The sequence below is a fragment of the Elephas maximus genome, chromosome 8 (genome assembly GCF_024166365.1).
Source record: "Elephas maximus indicus isolate mEleMax1 chromosome 8, mEleMax1 primary haplotype, whole genome shotgun sequence".
In the NCBI taxonomy this organism is placed as follows: domain Eukaryota; kingdom Metazoa; phylum Chordata; class Mammalia; order Proboscidea; family Elephantidae; genus Elephas; species Elephas maximus.
The window spans coordinates 98,075,090-98,092,149 of record NC_064826.1 but is presented as its reverse complement, the minus strand read 5'-3'; the positions used below and the strand labels follow the sequence as shown (position 1 = coordinate 98,092,149).

Sequence of the window (17,060 nt, the reverse complement as noted above, 5' to 3'; positions counted from 1 at the left end):
ATTGCCAGGCCTTTCTTCCAAGACACCTCTGGGTGAACTTGAATCTCCAGCCTTTCAGATAGCAGCCAAGTGTCTTCACCACCCAGGAACTCTATATAGATAAAGCCAATATAGATAAAAGGGAACCTCTAATCAGTCCCCTCAAAGCCATTCCACTCAGTCTCTGGCAAAACACTCTGGAATCATTCTCCGCCTCCTCAAATACACATGCAATTATCATATTCGGTTGAAATGCCTAGAAATGGATTATTTCTTCTGCTTACTCATTCACCAGTGGTCCCAGAACACACAATAAGCTAGAGATAAAAAGATAAATGAGATGCTGTCAGACCACCCCCAAGAAGCCCGCGGGGCTAGTGATGCAGAGCAGCCAACTACACATTTAAACAGCATTTCTTAAATAATAGATTCCTTAAGCCATTCACAAGTATTTATTTGGGTAAAAGGTCATAAAATATATTTTTATAATACATATAAGAAAAAACACATTTGAATAGATAAAAAATGACAGGTGCTGACAGAATTTAGTGTTTATAAACGAGGTCATCGATAACTTTAGTAAGTCAGAAAAGAAAATTAAAAGTGTATTTAAAAGTTGAGACCATGCTTTACGATATTTTATATAAAAAGACAGGTATTTTAGGCTTTTAAAGGTAATATATGACTTAATTGCTTTTCAAATGATTTCAAATAGGTTTCTAGACACCGTCGTATGTGAACATGAAAAAAAAAAAAAGACAAGAACTTTGGCAAGCAAAGTATTAGTCCATAGCAGCTTGGTAGAAGTTTACTTTTTTTTTATATATATATAAAGAGTCTTCAATTTACATTTGTTCTTGTTACAAGAGCAGAAAGAACAAATATGCCAAATATATTTGAGAACGTTGTAAGCTATATAGCAAAAATAGTTATTTAAAAAAGCTTAAATTTTATGAAAATGTGTATCACACTGCATATATAGTAACTGAGTGTATGTAAACCATGTGATTATTTATTAACTCTTCTCTATAGAATATTTAACCACAAATCTCACGCAATATCCCCTATGTTTGTATGAAGGCTAGTTCAAGCTTTAAACTAATATACATTTACTATTTGAAAAGATTCTTACCTCCATTACTAAAATGTTTGCGTAAAGTCTCTTAATACTCTAGTAACAAGACATCATGATCAGTAAATGATCATAACCTTCAGGAAAAAACAGTACAGAGCCTAGAAGTGATCACAGAAGTCTGAGGTTTCTGTCTCCAACTCTGGAAGGCCTATTCCAGAACCCATATTTCCAAGAAGGCAACTCAAAATATCTTACTTAAAAAATTTTTTTTTTTTTTTTTGTCAAGAATAACTAATTAAATTTCTAGGAAAGTGAGGCTTTTAAATTTAGATTCAGCAAAATCAGCTATAATGAATTTACTTCCAATCATTTATGAATGACAGAAAAGGTTGAAGGTTTACATAGAAAAGATATAAATACTGCAGAATATGTAGTCAATATTGGCACGTACCCTTCCGTATTTAAAGCACAGAATGCAATCAGCAAATCTGATGCTCTTAAGTGTGTTTTCTTAAGATACATGTACGACATAGAGCAAAAAACCTCTATCTACATGGTATGGCAGAAGCAATGTTCCACGGTTCATGGCTTTCCAATAGGTTTGTAGCAAGCATCCGGTTGCCAGAGGCGAATATCAACAAGAACTTGATTGAGTTTTTGCATCCAGAGATCCCGCTCTTCTTTAGTATCTGCAGACAGCCAGTTTCTATAAGGAAAAAAAAAAAAAGGTCAGAATTCTTCTCCTCCACTCCATACCTCTGTGCACTCTTGCTAAAAAAAAGCCTGAACAAACCAGTATCATTTTTTAATGGATGTTAATCAAGAGCTACCTAGTGAGGTGCTTCTCCAAGTACAATAATGTAAAATACTCTCCACTGTTTGGTCAGCTGAATCATAACCCACACTAATTACATTGGATAAGCAGTGGAGTTTCCACGCTGAAGATGGTAACTATTTTGTCCAGGCAGTCTGCCCTGAGCAACGTGATGGTGTGAGACACCCACTGAGCGTGGACAAACTCCTAGCAAGAACACCACAGGCCTGAAGCTGGAAGCTCCCAATATCCTTCAATCTCAGGCTCCCCAAGAGCTGGAATCACAGGTGCATGGACGTTACCAGGCTTTACAGGTAATAGTATTTTTTACCGCCTCTCATTATTTTTGTCCTACGTTCCTCCCTTTGCTCCTCTACCCCCATCTACGTCAGCTATCTCTTCTTCGTACGCATATTTGTATGCATATTTGCCTGAAAGTTGAATAACTAGTTGGTTAAGCAGTTGGGGTGGGAGAAGAGGGAGAATTGCCTAACTCCAAAGCCACACTAGTCTTCTAGAGAACAACTAGCTGTTAAAAGGTTTTTATATTATACTCATTCTGCATAGTTATAATTTCTTCCCATTGGCACTACTAGAAAAGGTATAGGCATGAATAAGCAGGTGAGTTTATCATCTCCTATTACTCAATGGATAAACAGAGAAGTAAAGAGAATACAACGTCCACAATAATAACAGTGACCATCTGCTGAGCTTACTTCCATGTGCTAGATAGACACTGTGCTAAGTGCTTTACGCTCATTAATCTTTATTATCACTCTGTGGAGTTTATTATGCCCTTTGATACAGGAGAATTCAGAGAGCCAGAAAAGTTCACTAATTTGCCATGCTTACATTTGATAAGTCAATGAGTCAGGATTTTAAACCTAGGTCTGTTGACTGCAAAGTCCCACTATCTAACAGTGCCTCCCCATGAGATGAAGCGTTTCCAGTCCCAGCGTATAGTCTAATATTTTGAAGTAGGCAGTATTGATCAGGAAAGTAATCTTTTTTGTTGAGGGAGAGAACAATAGCAAGGCTAGTTAGCAGAAATAAATATGAGATACATTAAATTTAGGTAAAGGTATAGGTCAAAAAGGCCCTGTGGAGAAACAGATGAAATAAAACTAAAAAGAATGCAGAACTGAGCAATGATTATTCTTATAATCAAAGGAGGAAAATAAGTATAAAGCCACCAGCAAGTTGAGGACTCAGTCAGGACTATACTGAGTATGTGCCACTCTTAAATGCTTGGGCAAAGGAGCCCCACCCAAATTACCATAATATTGTAAAGAGAAAATTTACATGCAGAGTAATTAGAGGCAGAGCAACATGTGATCTAGCGCCCACTACAGGAGGGAACGTCTAAGGAGAAGTCTGGGAGGGGGTTTATGTAGCAGGTAAGAGATGAGGTCATATGAGAAATCTGGGTAATGTTCCATGGGGCTAATATGGGTCACGTGGTCAGGAACTTCCTGGGCACTGCACTTCAGCTGGTTCTCTTGCTGACTGTACCCCTGGGCAGGGTAGATAAGAAACAAAATAACTGTAAATCCATTTTGCCTCTCCTGTCTGTCTCATGCCACTGACACATAGAAGGCCCCAGAAGAAAATGAGTAGATGAGTTAAAATTAATTAATCTGGAAGTAATCTAGACATCAAGAACGTCCAAAGAATTTGTTCAGAATGCTACCCTAGCTATTTTAAAACAAACTGGCAGGATCTGGGCAACTTTGTTCCATTATAGTATAGTGTCCCTTGGCTGTAGCTTTCTACTATTTCCACATCAGAAACTGATGGAGCCAGTTCTACCCACCTCCCTGAACGGAATACCCAGAAACAGCCTAACTGATACTTTGACAAATTCAAACTTTTGTCCCTAATCACAATTTTCTATACTGGAGTTGGTTTTTAAGCTTCTCTTGAACATCCAAACAAAAAAACTTATCTTACACTCTTAACAATAAGCGTCTGCATCTCAAATTCTACTCTGCTTAAGCTCAGGGTTAACAAAAGAAGTGACATTTCCAGTAGTTTATTCTGCCTCATCTAGCCTTAATTTAGAAATTTCTAGAGAAGATGGGGTTGTTTTTGTAGAAACTTGATTAAGAACATTGTTGGAATGGAAGAATGTGAAATTGATGAGATCAAAGTCTCTTTGAATAATGCTTGACTTCTTGACTACACATGAAATTATCAAATTTAACCTAAAGTTCATTAGCTAACTGCCTTAAAAATGCCGACGGCTTGAGTATTAGAAACCATGATTGGCTAATAAATAATCTGAACATCATACCTTTTTAAGCTATATTAACTTAGTTATCGTTCTCTTATTGATGTACATGTTGTTCCCTCACTAACACTGTACCTTCTTCAAAGACAAGGGCCACTGCTGATGTTCCTTACAGTGTTAAAAACAGTGAGCAATCAATTACTTAGTTGTGGAAATAGGTACAGCTCAATACTTACTTGGTGACACAGAGTGTATCTCTACATTGACTGACAAGAGTCTCTCGGTCGTCTTCTCTTTGTGGTCGGACAGTAATTAACTCAAAAGTGTTGCGTCTTGCACAAAATTCTCTGTTGGCTGGTTCTATCTGATGACTGGTACAATTTGCCAAATTTATCCTTCCTATTGGACTCTTTAAAAACAAATTTAAAAAATTTAATAGTAGAAAACATGTAAGGCTATTTAAGTCACTAAGTATTATGCAATATTTAAGTTGGTACAAAATAAGATTAAAAAGCCATTAAGTCTTAAAATTAAAATATTTATCTCTGTCATGGGAGATTTTACTTTTTCATTCTGCTTATTTTTATTTACCAGTTTTTGAATAATAAATTATCTTAGGCAATAACATTAAATTCTTATAAAATGAGATACAATTAATCCTATTACCTATACAAAATCCCATTAGCAAATTTTAGAAACAAAACCAATATATTCCTGTATTTTTTAACCCAGATTTAGGTAAATCAGCTATCTAATAAAGTATAAAACTGAATTTAACATGCTTATAATTGAAAATGTCAATTTAAAAAAGATTACAGAACATTTCAGGAGAAAAAAAGGATAAATACATGCCTTAAGGTATTTCAATAACAGTGAAATCACAGGGACTGGCTGTTGTTGTTGTTAGGTGACAGAGTTGATTTTCAACTCATAGCACCCCATGGCAGTTCAAATTGCCTCACAGGGTGTTCTAGGTTGTAATCTTTACAGGGGCAGACTGCCAGGTCTCTTCTCCCACAAAGCAGCTGTGTGGGTTTGATCCATCAAACTTTCGGTTAACAGCCAAGCACTTAAGCATTGCACCACCAGGGAGTGGTTAGGACATAAAATTTGATACATACAAATATACAACACACACACACACATACACACACACACGACTGGTCTCACAACAAGAAAATTTTTAAGGCTTTGTAAGTATTTATGCAAAGGGAAAATTTGGGTGGGTAGGGGAACACTTAGATGAAACACTACATGAAAGTGAACCAGGGCTGCCACCACTGACCAGTCCTGTTAAAATTACCTTGCGTTTCTCATCATCTGGATATGTCCAATAAGAGATACAGTTTCCAGAAAGAATACACCATCGTCGATGCCAGGCACCAAAACCACTAACGTCTTCAAATATGGTCTAGAAAGTTAATGAAATACTGACTTTAGAAACTTAATGAGCATGTCTTAACAATGAAATGCTAAAATTGGCATATTTCATACCTTAAAATTTAATGGTATAATTTTTATCATGCGTATGTTACCACAGTAATGAAAAATCATTATCCTAGATTTTCAAAATCATCTACAAGCACAACGCCTTTAAGAACTTGCAGATATTAAACCCAGAGAGATATTTACCTAATCTTCAATTTTTTTTTAAGCATGGTATTCCTAACCAAATGCCCCTTAAATAACAGAGAAGTTCTTCAAATGTAAAATGATATGAGAGTTAGATGATATGAGAATATCACACCTTACATACAAAAAAAAAGCTAATGACAGCTTGTTAAATTAGACTGACAGTTTATTCTTATTCAGGAGGACAACAGAGGGTTAGAAGAGTGGGGTTGTGATGATAGGCCTTGACGAGTACCGTGAGAAACCTGAGAATTCCGTATCCACTGGTGAGTTGTCTAGCACACTCTGAGGCCCACTCCCCGCAGCCCAGGTGTGCAAGTCATATTTCAGAGGTAGGGGCAGCGGTGGAGTTGGCTAAGGACAACTCTGGAGTGCGTAACTAATAACATGTGGATTTTTTCCATGGAAGTACAAGTAGTATAATTAGAAGCTGGGTTTTTTTTCCGCCAGTTATTTTTTAGTTGAAGTCATAACAGAGCCCTAATGTATACAAAGGTCCTCACTTTTAATTTTTAAAAAGAGGATTCATTTAGGAACTGTTATGTTAAAGAACATGTTGTTGGGTGTCGACAAGCCGATTTCGGCTCACAGTGACGCCCCGTGACAGAGTAGCACTGCCCCATAGGGATTTCTAGGCTGTTTGTTTTTAATCCTTACAGGGGTAGATCACCAGGTCTTTCTCTAGGTTCGAAATGCCAACCTTTCAGTTAGCAGCCAAGCGCTTAACCATTGTGCCACCAGGGCTCCTTGTTAAAGAACACAAGGTAAAAAATGTGACAGCGATGTAGGTCAGGGATTGGCAATTTTTTTCCGTAAAGGGTCAAATAGTAAACATTTTAGGCTTTGTGGGCCATACACACTGTCACAACTACTTAACTGTACTGTAACAGCACTAAAACAGCCAGAGACTACACATAAACAATGAGCCAGGGTGCCAAGAAACTTTACAGAAACAGGTTTGGGCCAAACTTTACTGGCTCCTGGTAATCATAAGGCATATATGCGTTAGATTTCTGAATGCATTAAGGCTTTCCTCCCCTCAAATCTCACCTTTACCCTTCTGATTATTTGGTAGCTAATAATAATTTTTAAAAAGGAATACTTGCTAGATTCTCACTGTGCCAGACACCGATCTAAGTACATTTTTTACATTAACTCATCCTTATGCCTGCCCTGTGATGGTACGATACGCACTCTTCTCATTTCACTAATTTGTGTGACTTTACCAAACAGGTGGCTTGAATTAGGAGTGCAATCTCTAGCCATGGAGGAAACTTACTTTGTGTGCAGTAATGCTTCCAAAATAGACTGAAGCCTCCAATGTATTAGCCCTTACTCCAGCCATACTCCCTCTATGCCCCACCTCTCCTCCCTTCACACTGTCCTCATCCCTCCCCAAGGCATGGCTGCTCCATTTCTAGGCAACACTGCTCACAGCCACACAAACAAAACAGAAAGAAATTTTTTTCTTTTGATCTCAAGAACGATGTTAGTACAAATGACTCACCGGCTCCCTCCTGTGTTATGTTCGCCTTTTACATCACAGAGATAATAAACCAAAAAACCAAACCCATTGCCTTTGAGTTGATTCCTATTCATAGTGACCCTACAAGACAGAGTAGAACTGCCCCATAGGGTTTCCAAGGAGCACCTGGTAGATTTGAACTGCTGATCTTTTGGTTAGCAGCCAAACCCTTAACTGCTGCGCTACCAGGGCGCCATAAAGATAACAGACAAAGAAAATTTCAGTGGGTGAGAATAACATGAGTTGTTATGACACCATACTACAATCAGACAGGAATGAGAAAGGGACAACTTTCTCATTTTTATAGCCGAGGAAGCTGAGGCCCAGGGAAATTAAATGACAGCACACAATCACAAGGCACAACTGGAAGTCAGATCTTCGGCCTGCACACCCGGGATTTCCTTCTGCTGCTCATCAGTCCAGGCAAAGCTAGACTAGCACCACTTCAGAATCATTCATCACACTTCTTTAATTAAGTCTCCTTCCTCCCAGCTGTCCCTGCACATCAGGAAGGGCAACTAAACTGAGCACCTTTAATTTCCATTACTACATCTATCTTCAAAGCATTATAATAAATCCTGATAACAAGTTATTTTTGCCAGAACCCATCAACAGGTCAACAATTTTCCAGTAAACATAAATTTCATATTTAGAAAATATTCTACATTATATCTCATTATTTTAAAAAAATGAGTATGCACTAGAATTTTTTTTTTTTTTTTTTTTAGTGCAAAAATGAATAAGTAAAATGCCTTGTGTTTATTTCAGCAAATATTTAGGGTTATAAAGTGCACACGTGGATATGCAGACGTGTGTGAGCATGCACGCATGCTTCATTTTCACTACTTTGTTTTTTTTTTTAAGGGTAGAGGAATTGTTTAGACAGAGGACAGAAATTATGTCGGGAAGTTCTAAGCTCTTTCTTACTACATTTCTGTTTACAGAGTAAACGTGAACAGATCTAACAAGCTAGTTAAGAGACCAGCTCAGATATTAAATAGGTCGGATATTACATACAAATGAATCAACTACCATAAGAGAGTGAATCGGCTGCTAAGGATGTCTACAATAAAATAGAAAAATATTTACATTAAAAGAAAAAGTCAATTGGTAAACACTGCTTTCAAGTCAGAAAGTTCTAAAAATGTTTTTCCAAATACATCTAGTGCCACCTGCTGGATTTAAAAAAGCTAACAAGGAAGAAAAAAATTTTGTTAACCGTTACTGTGGTAAGTAGCCTTCAAAGTCCAATTTACAGTTTACTAGTTTTTTTTCTTAGTCCACAGGGGGAAACCCTGGTGGTGCAGTGCTTAACAGCTACGGCTGCTAACCAAAAGGCTGGCAGTTCAAATTCACTAGCTGTTCCTTGGAAACCCTATGGGGCAGTTCTGCTCTGTTCTGTAAGATCACTATGAGTTAGAATCAACTTGATGGCAACAGGTTTAGGTTTTGTTTGTTTGTTTAGTCTATGTGGGCTTTCCTTACAGTCTAGCTCTTCCTGTCTGCACCCTTTGACAGCAGCTGCAAACTGATTTTTAACATTCCTCATAGCATTCAAATTCTTGTTTCACAGAGAAACCCCGAGCTAGTAGATTCTCTTTACTTGTTACAGCACATCCACAATCTTTTGTGTGCTCTACATACATACTTTTCTCCTCTGACAATGGAAATGTATAATGCATAACTCTGAATCAGCTCGATCCCATGACCTTGGGTCTTCCCACTCTTATGGCCAAAAGCTCCCCATTTTCTACCTTTACAGTCTCTTCAGCCCTAGTAGAAGCCACATGTTACCCTTTAAAGACACTCAAGTCTCTCCCATCTTAGTAAAATGTGAACAGAATCCTGTTTTCACCCTATATACCTCTGCAAGCATCACTGTCCTTCTCTTCACCTCTCCCTTACCAAACCTTCTGGGAGTTGCTGACACTTATTTCTCATCTCCCACTCACACTGTAACTAACCATTTGCAATCTAGCTTCAAAGCCACCAATGATCGTCATGGAAGTAAGTCCAACAATCACTTATACATCATTCAAACTCTTCTTCCCTTAGCATCCATGATGCTAAATTCTCCTCCCTCTAGTCTCCTTTGGGGGCTTTTCTTCCTAGATCTGTCCTGTAATGTTAGTGTTCCTCTTGGTTCTGCTTTACTCACCCACCCTCCCCACCCCAGGCTGCAATAACTATTTCTAAACTGCAGACTCCCAAATCTTTCTCTCAACTCAAATGTCTATCTTGAGCTCCAAACCCACATTTTTGAAACATGCCTCTAGGCATCCAAAACTGAAATTGTTTAAAACTTAACTCATTAAAACTTCCAACCTCCAGCAGGGATTGACTGGCAAGAGGCATGAGGGAACTTTCTGGGGTGATGTTGTATATGTTAATAGGAATCTGGGTTGCACAAGTATATGCATTTGTCAAAACTCAGGGAAGTTATACTTACGATTTATGTATTTCATTGTATATAAATTTTACCTCAAATTAAAAACTATAAACAAATATTGAACTCTAGTTAGTGGTATGAATGCTGAAATATTTAGGGGAAAGTCCACTGATATCTACAATATACTTTGAAATTCTTCCCCCAGAAATGAGCTAGATTAAGAAATAGAAGGATGGCTAGATAGTAGATATGTGCTAAAGCAAGTAATGTGAAAAATATTAACAGTAAAAGCTAGTTGGTGGGTTTATGGGTATGCAAAGTAAAATTAATTAATATTGTGCATATTTAAACTTTTCCCAATAAAATGTTTAAACAAAAAACATTTCCCACCCCAAGCTGCACATCTGTTCCTCCCCCAAGGTCCCTTGTCTCAATAGCATCCCTGCCACCTAGAACACTGTGCAGGGTAGGGATCTGGGCTTCATCCTGACTTCTGCTTTTCCACCCTCTAGAGCCAATGGATTATCAAAGAATGCGAAATGATAGAACATGCTTCTTAATTCAGAGCTACATAATCTAGTCTGTGAAGTGTTGAAAGGACTTGTATTTTCCTGGAGTCTCTGAGTGGCGCTTGACTGCTAGCCAATAGGTTGGTGGTTTGAACCCACTCAGAGGCGCCTCGGAAGACAGGCCTAGCTATTTACTTCTGAAACATCACAGGCTTGAAAACCCTATCAAGCAGTTCTACTCTGCAGGAATGGGGTCGCCATGAGTCAGAAATGACACGATGGCAACCAAAACAACAGAGCCAAATCACTGGGGTCTGCCTTTCGTCCTTCTTTATCTCTCCACAATGGGTCGTTCTCTCCATCCCCACTGCTACCCCCATCATCTCTCACCTGGAGGAACACACAGTCTCCTAACTTGTCTCTTCAGGGCTGCCACTCTCATAGCCGCTTTCCACATGTCAGGCAGAATGATGTTTCTAAACCTCAAATCTGATCATGTCATTCCCCTGCTTAAAACCCTGTCAGAGCAACCTACAGCCTTCAAGATAAAGTCCAAATTCTTTAAAAAGCCTTTTAATACTTAGCTCCAGTTCCCCTAACCTCACTCTCCTCCCTAATCACTCTGTTCATTGCCTCCTACCTCCAACTCTAAGCTCTAGACCAAAAACCAAACCCGTTGCCATTGAGTCGATTTCAGCTCATAGCAACCCAACAGGACAGACCAGAACTGTCCCAAGGGGATTCCAAGGCTGTAATCCTTACATGAGGAGACTGCCACATCTTTCTCCTATGGAGTGGCTGATGGGTTCCAATCAGTAATCTTTCAATTAGCAGCTAAGGACTTTAACCACTGCACCACCAGGGTTCCTTCTTCTCCAAGCTCTAACCAAAAAAACCAAACTCGTTGCCATCAAGTCCATTTCGACTCATAGTAACCCTATAAGACAGAGTAGAACTGCCCCACAGGGTTTCCATGGAGTGAATTCAAAGTGCCAACCTTTTGGTTAGCAGCCAAGCTCTTAGCCACTGCACCAGTAGGGCTCCTCTCTAAGCTCTAGTTTTCCTGAAACACTTGCCATTATCTAAAAGTTTCATCTTCCGTTTTTCTTTGGAAGAGGGACAAAGGGAAGAAGGGCCCTTCAGGCCACTGTACAAGCTCTACCCTTTATCTGGAACACTTCATCCCTTTTATCCTCCCCTTTCCCCTGTTAACGTAAACTGGGTCACTATGAGTTGGAATCGACTCCATGGCAGTGGGTTTTTTGTTTTTTAACCTAAACTGATAACTGAATAAGTTAGCCAGGGTGAAGTTACTTCTTCCATACCTACTGCTGTCAAGTTGATTACCACTCATAGGGAACCTAGAGGACAGAACAGAATTGCCATATAGGGTTTCCAAGGCTGTAATCTTCACAGAAGCTGACTACCACATCTTTCTCCCATGGAGTTGCTGGTAGGCTCCAACTGCTGACCTTTCGGTAAGCAGCTGAGCACTTAACCACTGTACCACCAGGCTCCTTTTACTTCTTCCAGTAGCCTCCTATAACACTCCCCAACCACATTTAAGACTTGGTATTGCATCAGTTTACACACATAGACCCTATGTTATACTTTCCTATTCACTTGTGTTTTTCCCTACTAAACTAAAAGCTCTCTGAGTGGAGGATTTATGTTTTCTGGCCTATTATGTTCCCAACACCTGCACAGTGATTGGCCTATATTGGCATGGTACAAATCACTGAATCCATTTATCAATTAATCACATAGACTTTATTCCTATAGGAAACCAAGGCTGTATTTCAGACTTATGAAATAAAAGAAGAAAATAAAGAATAAGTGATCTTACTTACTAGAAAGCCTCTTTCTTCAACACTTGAATTTACTCGGCACTTTATTTTTAAATAAATATGGCCTTCCAAAGGAGATAAAAAGGGTACCTGTGAAGAAAGAGGGTAAATTATTTGCAGAACAGTTTCAAAGCATGACTCTCCTGATAAAACATGTGTAAACCGTTAATTGAGCATATACGCCTTGAAAACACAGCATTTTCTAAAGCTGGAATTTTGGGGGGGAATATAGAACAGGTGGCCAAAAAAACAGTGGCTCCTTAGCAAGAAATGCTTTTGAAGAATAAATTCATTCAAGGTAGACTTTGACAAAACAGAAGTCCTAAGTTCAAATTAAAGTGAGAGAGAAAACACAGATTTAAGAAGAGAATATACTTGTTCACCCATTCTCCATCCACAAGTGAAGTCCCTGTTGTATCTGTAGAGATGTATCCATTCTCCATCAGTAGGAGAATATACCAACTGATATATTTATACAATGCAATATTACTCAACAGCAGAATGGACGAACCAACTGGCATATTCATATAATAGTATTTGGCAATAAAAAATGATGAATTATTAACACATACAACAATTTGGATGAATCTCAGAAAGATCATGTTGAGCAAAAAAGCTAGCCTCAAAAGAATATATATTCTCCCAGACTATTGCCCTGAGATACTCTTTAAACCCCGAACTGAAACTAACCCCTGAGGCCACCTTGTAGTTAAATAACAAATTGGCTTAAAAAATAATGAATATCACCTATAAGTACTGTGCTCCTTTAAAAAATCATCTATATGAGACCAAACGGTCAACGATTACTTTAAAACAAAGATGAGAATGTGGGGGCTGGGAAACTAGGTTAACGGAAACAGAACAACCAGAGTGGAAATAATGAGAATGTTCACATACTGTAAAGAATGTAAACAGTGTCACCGAACAACTTATGTACAAATTGTTGAACAGAAACCTAAACTGCCACGTAAAACTTCACCGAAGACACAATTTAAAAAAAAAAGAGTATATATCCTATGATTCCATTTAAATGAAGTTCAAAAATAGGCAAAACTAATCAATGGTGAGAGAAATCAGAAACAATGGTGACTATGGGGGTTGGGAGTGATGGAAATGTATATCTTGACTGGGTGTTGGTTATACAAGTATATACATTTGTCAAAAAGTCACTGAATTCTACACTTGAAGTAGAATTTCACTGAATATAATTTTTTTACAATTTTACTGAGTGTATAATAAACCACATATATTTAAAGTATACTGTTTGATGAGTTTTGACATATGTGTAACCTATAAAACCATGACCACAATCATAATAATGAACACTTCCATCATCCCCAAGTTTCCTCCTGCCCCTTTGTAATCCTCTCTCCTTCCATTCCTAAGCAACCAGGGATCTGCTTTCTGTCTCTACAGATCAGTTCTCACTGCACATTTTTATTGCAATTAAAAAAAAAAAGGATAGGAGCCTAAATATTTGAGAAAGCATTCATAGCAACATATATATATATGTATGTTGTTAGTTGCCATCAAGGGCAGCTCCAATTCATGGCAACCTTATACATCACAGAACAAAATGTTGCCCAGTCCTGTGTCATCTTCATGATCGTTGGTATGTCTGAGTCCACTGTTGTGGTTATGTCTATATATATACATGCACACACATACATATAATCTTACCCTAAGACAACAAAGGTGTGTGTCAGGGCTCTATCCTTTCACCATACTTATTCAATCTGTATGCTGAGAAAAAATCTGAGAAGCTGGACTATATCAAGAATGGGGCATCAGGATTGGAGGAAGACTCACTAACAACTGGAGTTATGCAGATGACACAACCTTCCTTACTGAAAGTGAAAAGGACTTGACGTACTTACTGATAAAGATCAAAGACCATAGCCTTCGGTATGCATAACAACTCAACATAAAGAAGACAAGAATCCTCACAACTGGACCAATAAGCAACATCATGATAAATGGAGAAATGTTTGAAGTTGTCAAGGATTTCATTTTACTTGGATCCACAACCAACACCCATGGAAGCAGCAGTAAAGAAATCAAAAGACACATTGCACTGGGCAAATCTACTACAAAAGGCTTATTTGAAGTGTTAAAAAGCAAAGATGTCACCTTGAAGACTAAGGTGCACCTGACCCAAGCCATGGTGTTTTCAATTGCCTTCTATGCATGTGAAAGCTGGACAATGAATAAGGAAGACAGAAGGAGAACTGACGCCTTTGAATTGCGGTATTGGTGAAGAATATTGAATATATCATGAACTGTCAAAAGAAAGAACAAATCTGTCTTGGAAAAAGTAAAACCAGAATGCTTCTTAGAAGTAAGGCTAGCGAGACTACATCTCACATACTTTGAACATGTTAGTAGGAGGGATCAGTCCCTGGAGAAGAACATCACACTTGGTAAAGCAGAAGGTCAGTGAAAAAGAGGAAGACTCAATGAGATGGACTGACACTGTGGCTACAGCAATGGGATTAAGCATAAAAATGATTGTGAGGATGGTGCAGGACCCAGCAGTGTTTCATTCTGTCGTATACAGGTTCGCTATGAGTCGGAACTGACTCAATGGCACCTAATAACAAAAACGAGGCAACAAAACATTATCTGAGCAATAATTATCTAGCATGCTATATAAAAACAAAAATAAATTTGGTCTTAAAATGTATATGGGGCCTTGGTGGTGAAGTGGACAAGAGCTTGGCAGCTAACGAAAAGGTAGGCAGTTTGAATCACCAGCCACTCCTTGGAAACCCTATGGGGCAGTTCTACTCTGTCCTTTAGGGTCGTTATGAGTCAGAATCAACTCAATGGCAAAGGGTTTGTTTTTGATTTGGGGCATAATGTGCATTTCATGATGACAGTTTTCATTGAATATTTGCGCCATTTTATTCCCAGGCGAATTTCCAATATTAAGGACCCACACCCAACACAAGCCTGCAGTAGAGAGAGGGTAGAAAGATGCTAATCTAGACCCTAGCAGTGAAAGCCAATGTTGCAATCTATCTACCTTAGGAAGAACTCTTTGATTTCAATATGAGGAAAGTCTGGAATGGCTTGATTTCAGAGCAGATCCCAATACTGTCATGATGTGATAACTTTTCACTCCCAACCATGGCTGACATCCTTAGTTATAAGAAACATACACACAGAAAAGTACACCTAAATTTTCTCCACTAAGCTTATCCCAATGCGCAAGTTAAGATACAGGGAAAGGAATTCCACTTACGGTTAGAATGTGAAAGGTCACAAAGGACCTCATTCCTACCGTAACAACAGGAAAACACAGTAAAAAATCTTATTTTCTTTCAATATCATCAAAGAGCAGTGCAAGCAAAAATATTAAGTGGACCAAATTCCAGTAAGGAATGTGCCCTTCCTCGATGAGCCAAACCAGGGGCCACTTTCTTCTCAGGGGGCATGGGCAGACAGAGGAGCAAGCTGGCCATAAGCAAATGACAAGGGACAAGGGGAAACTGACTAAACCTTTAATGGTGGAGCTTTAACGGGCTGTTGAGGTAAGTGAGCATCTATCTGCCAATTCTGCCCTCAGGAACGGTTGCTGAGTAAGTTGTAGTGCCAGAAGGCAAAAGCAGTCTAGAAAGTAGAGAGAAAACTTAAAGCCTTACAGTGTTAAAATCTCAACGTCCTCATGAAAGGTAGGGTCTGGCCTCACTTTTAATACATTCAAAACCAGAGTTGATACAAAACCATCTAAAGGGAGAACCCCGGTCTATTTCAGCTTAACTTCTGATTATAGTAAAGAGATCAGTCCCAATCCAAGCTATTTGAAGGCAAAAGAGCAAGTTATTACCTACTTCAGTCTCAACTAGTCTTTTATATGTAATATCTGGCCAACAATAAAAAGAATTACCAGAATGTGACCTTTAAGTGAAAGGAAAAAAATCAGTCAATTAGCAAATCCATAGATATCATTAGCAGACAAAGTCATTCATAAATATGTTAAACAATTTGGAAGAAAACATGGGCAAAAATATGGACAATTTCAGCAAAGAAATGGAATCTCTAAAAAAAGACACATATGTCTAGGACTAAAAAAAAAATCTGAATTAAAAAATTCATAGAAGGGGCTTAACAGCAGACTGGGCAATATCAGAAGAAAAGATGAGTGAACCTGAAGACGGGATAACAGAAATGATCCAAAATGAAGACCAAAGAACAAAAAGAAAAATGAGTGTCAAAGAACTGTAGGAAAATAGCCAATGGCTTAAATACATTTAACTAGAGTCACAGAAGGAAGAAAGAACACAGCAGAAGAAATATTTGAAGAGATAATGGCTGAGAATTTGACAAAAACTGATAGAACACATCAACTACAGATCTAAAAAGATCAATGAAACCAAAAAAATAAATACAAAGAAAACCATACCCAGGCATATCAGAGTCAATCTACTAACAAAGAAAAATAAAATCTTAAAAGCAGAAAAGATAAAAATGATGGCTGACTTCTCATCAGAAAAAGTAGAAGCCAGAAAACAATGACATTTTTAAAGCGGTAAAAGGAAAAAAAAAACTGCCAATCTAGCAGCCTACACCCACTGAAAATACCCTTCAGAAATGAAGGCAATATAAAGACATTTCAGACAAATGAAAGCTAGAGAATCCACTGAAGCAGACCTTTATTATAAGAAATATTAATTCTTCCTGAAAAGGGAATTATTCCAGATGAAAGCCTGAATCTGCAGGAAGGAATTAACAATACCAGAAGTGGTAAATATAAAAGATAATTCTTCTAAAAAATCAAAGAAAAAATAACAGTGAATTATGGAGTTTAAAACAAGGGTAAGAAGTAAAATACAATGTGGTAGATCATTAGTCATCTGGGAAATCCAAATCAAAACCACAGTAAGATACGACTTATACCCACTAGGACAGCCATTATCAAAAACAGGGGAAATAAGAAGTGTTGATGAGGATGTGGGGAAATCATAATCCTCGTGCATTGTTGGTGGGAATGAATGGTGCTATGGAAAAGTTTGGTGGTTACTCAAAAAACATAGAAATACCATATAACCCAGTGCGGT

General features: G+C 38.2%; 1 protein-coding gene across 2 annotated transcripts in view; it reads right to left on the bottom strand.

Moving 5' to 3' along the window:
• Positions 1-999: 999 nt before the first annotated feature.
• Positions 1,000-17,060, bottom strand: part of ANLN (anillin, actin binding protein) — a 70,635-nt gene continuing 54,574 nt past the window's right edge. For both annotated transcript variants that reach the window (XM_049894166.1, XM_049894167.1), the window contains 4 exons: positions 12,004-12,090; positions 5,402-5,509; positions 4,335-4,507; positions 1,000-1,760 (listed from right to left, as the gene is read on the bottom strand). In XM_049894166.1, coding sequence (XP_049750123.1) covers positions 1,637-1,760; positions 4,335-4,507; positions 5,402-5,509; positions 12,004-12,090 — 492 coding nt within the window. In that variant the 3' untranslated portion in view covers positions 1,000-1,636. The remainder of the gene's footprint in view (positions 1,761-4,334; positions 4,508-5,401; positions 5,510-12,003; positions 12,091-17,060) is intronic.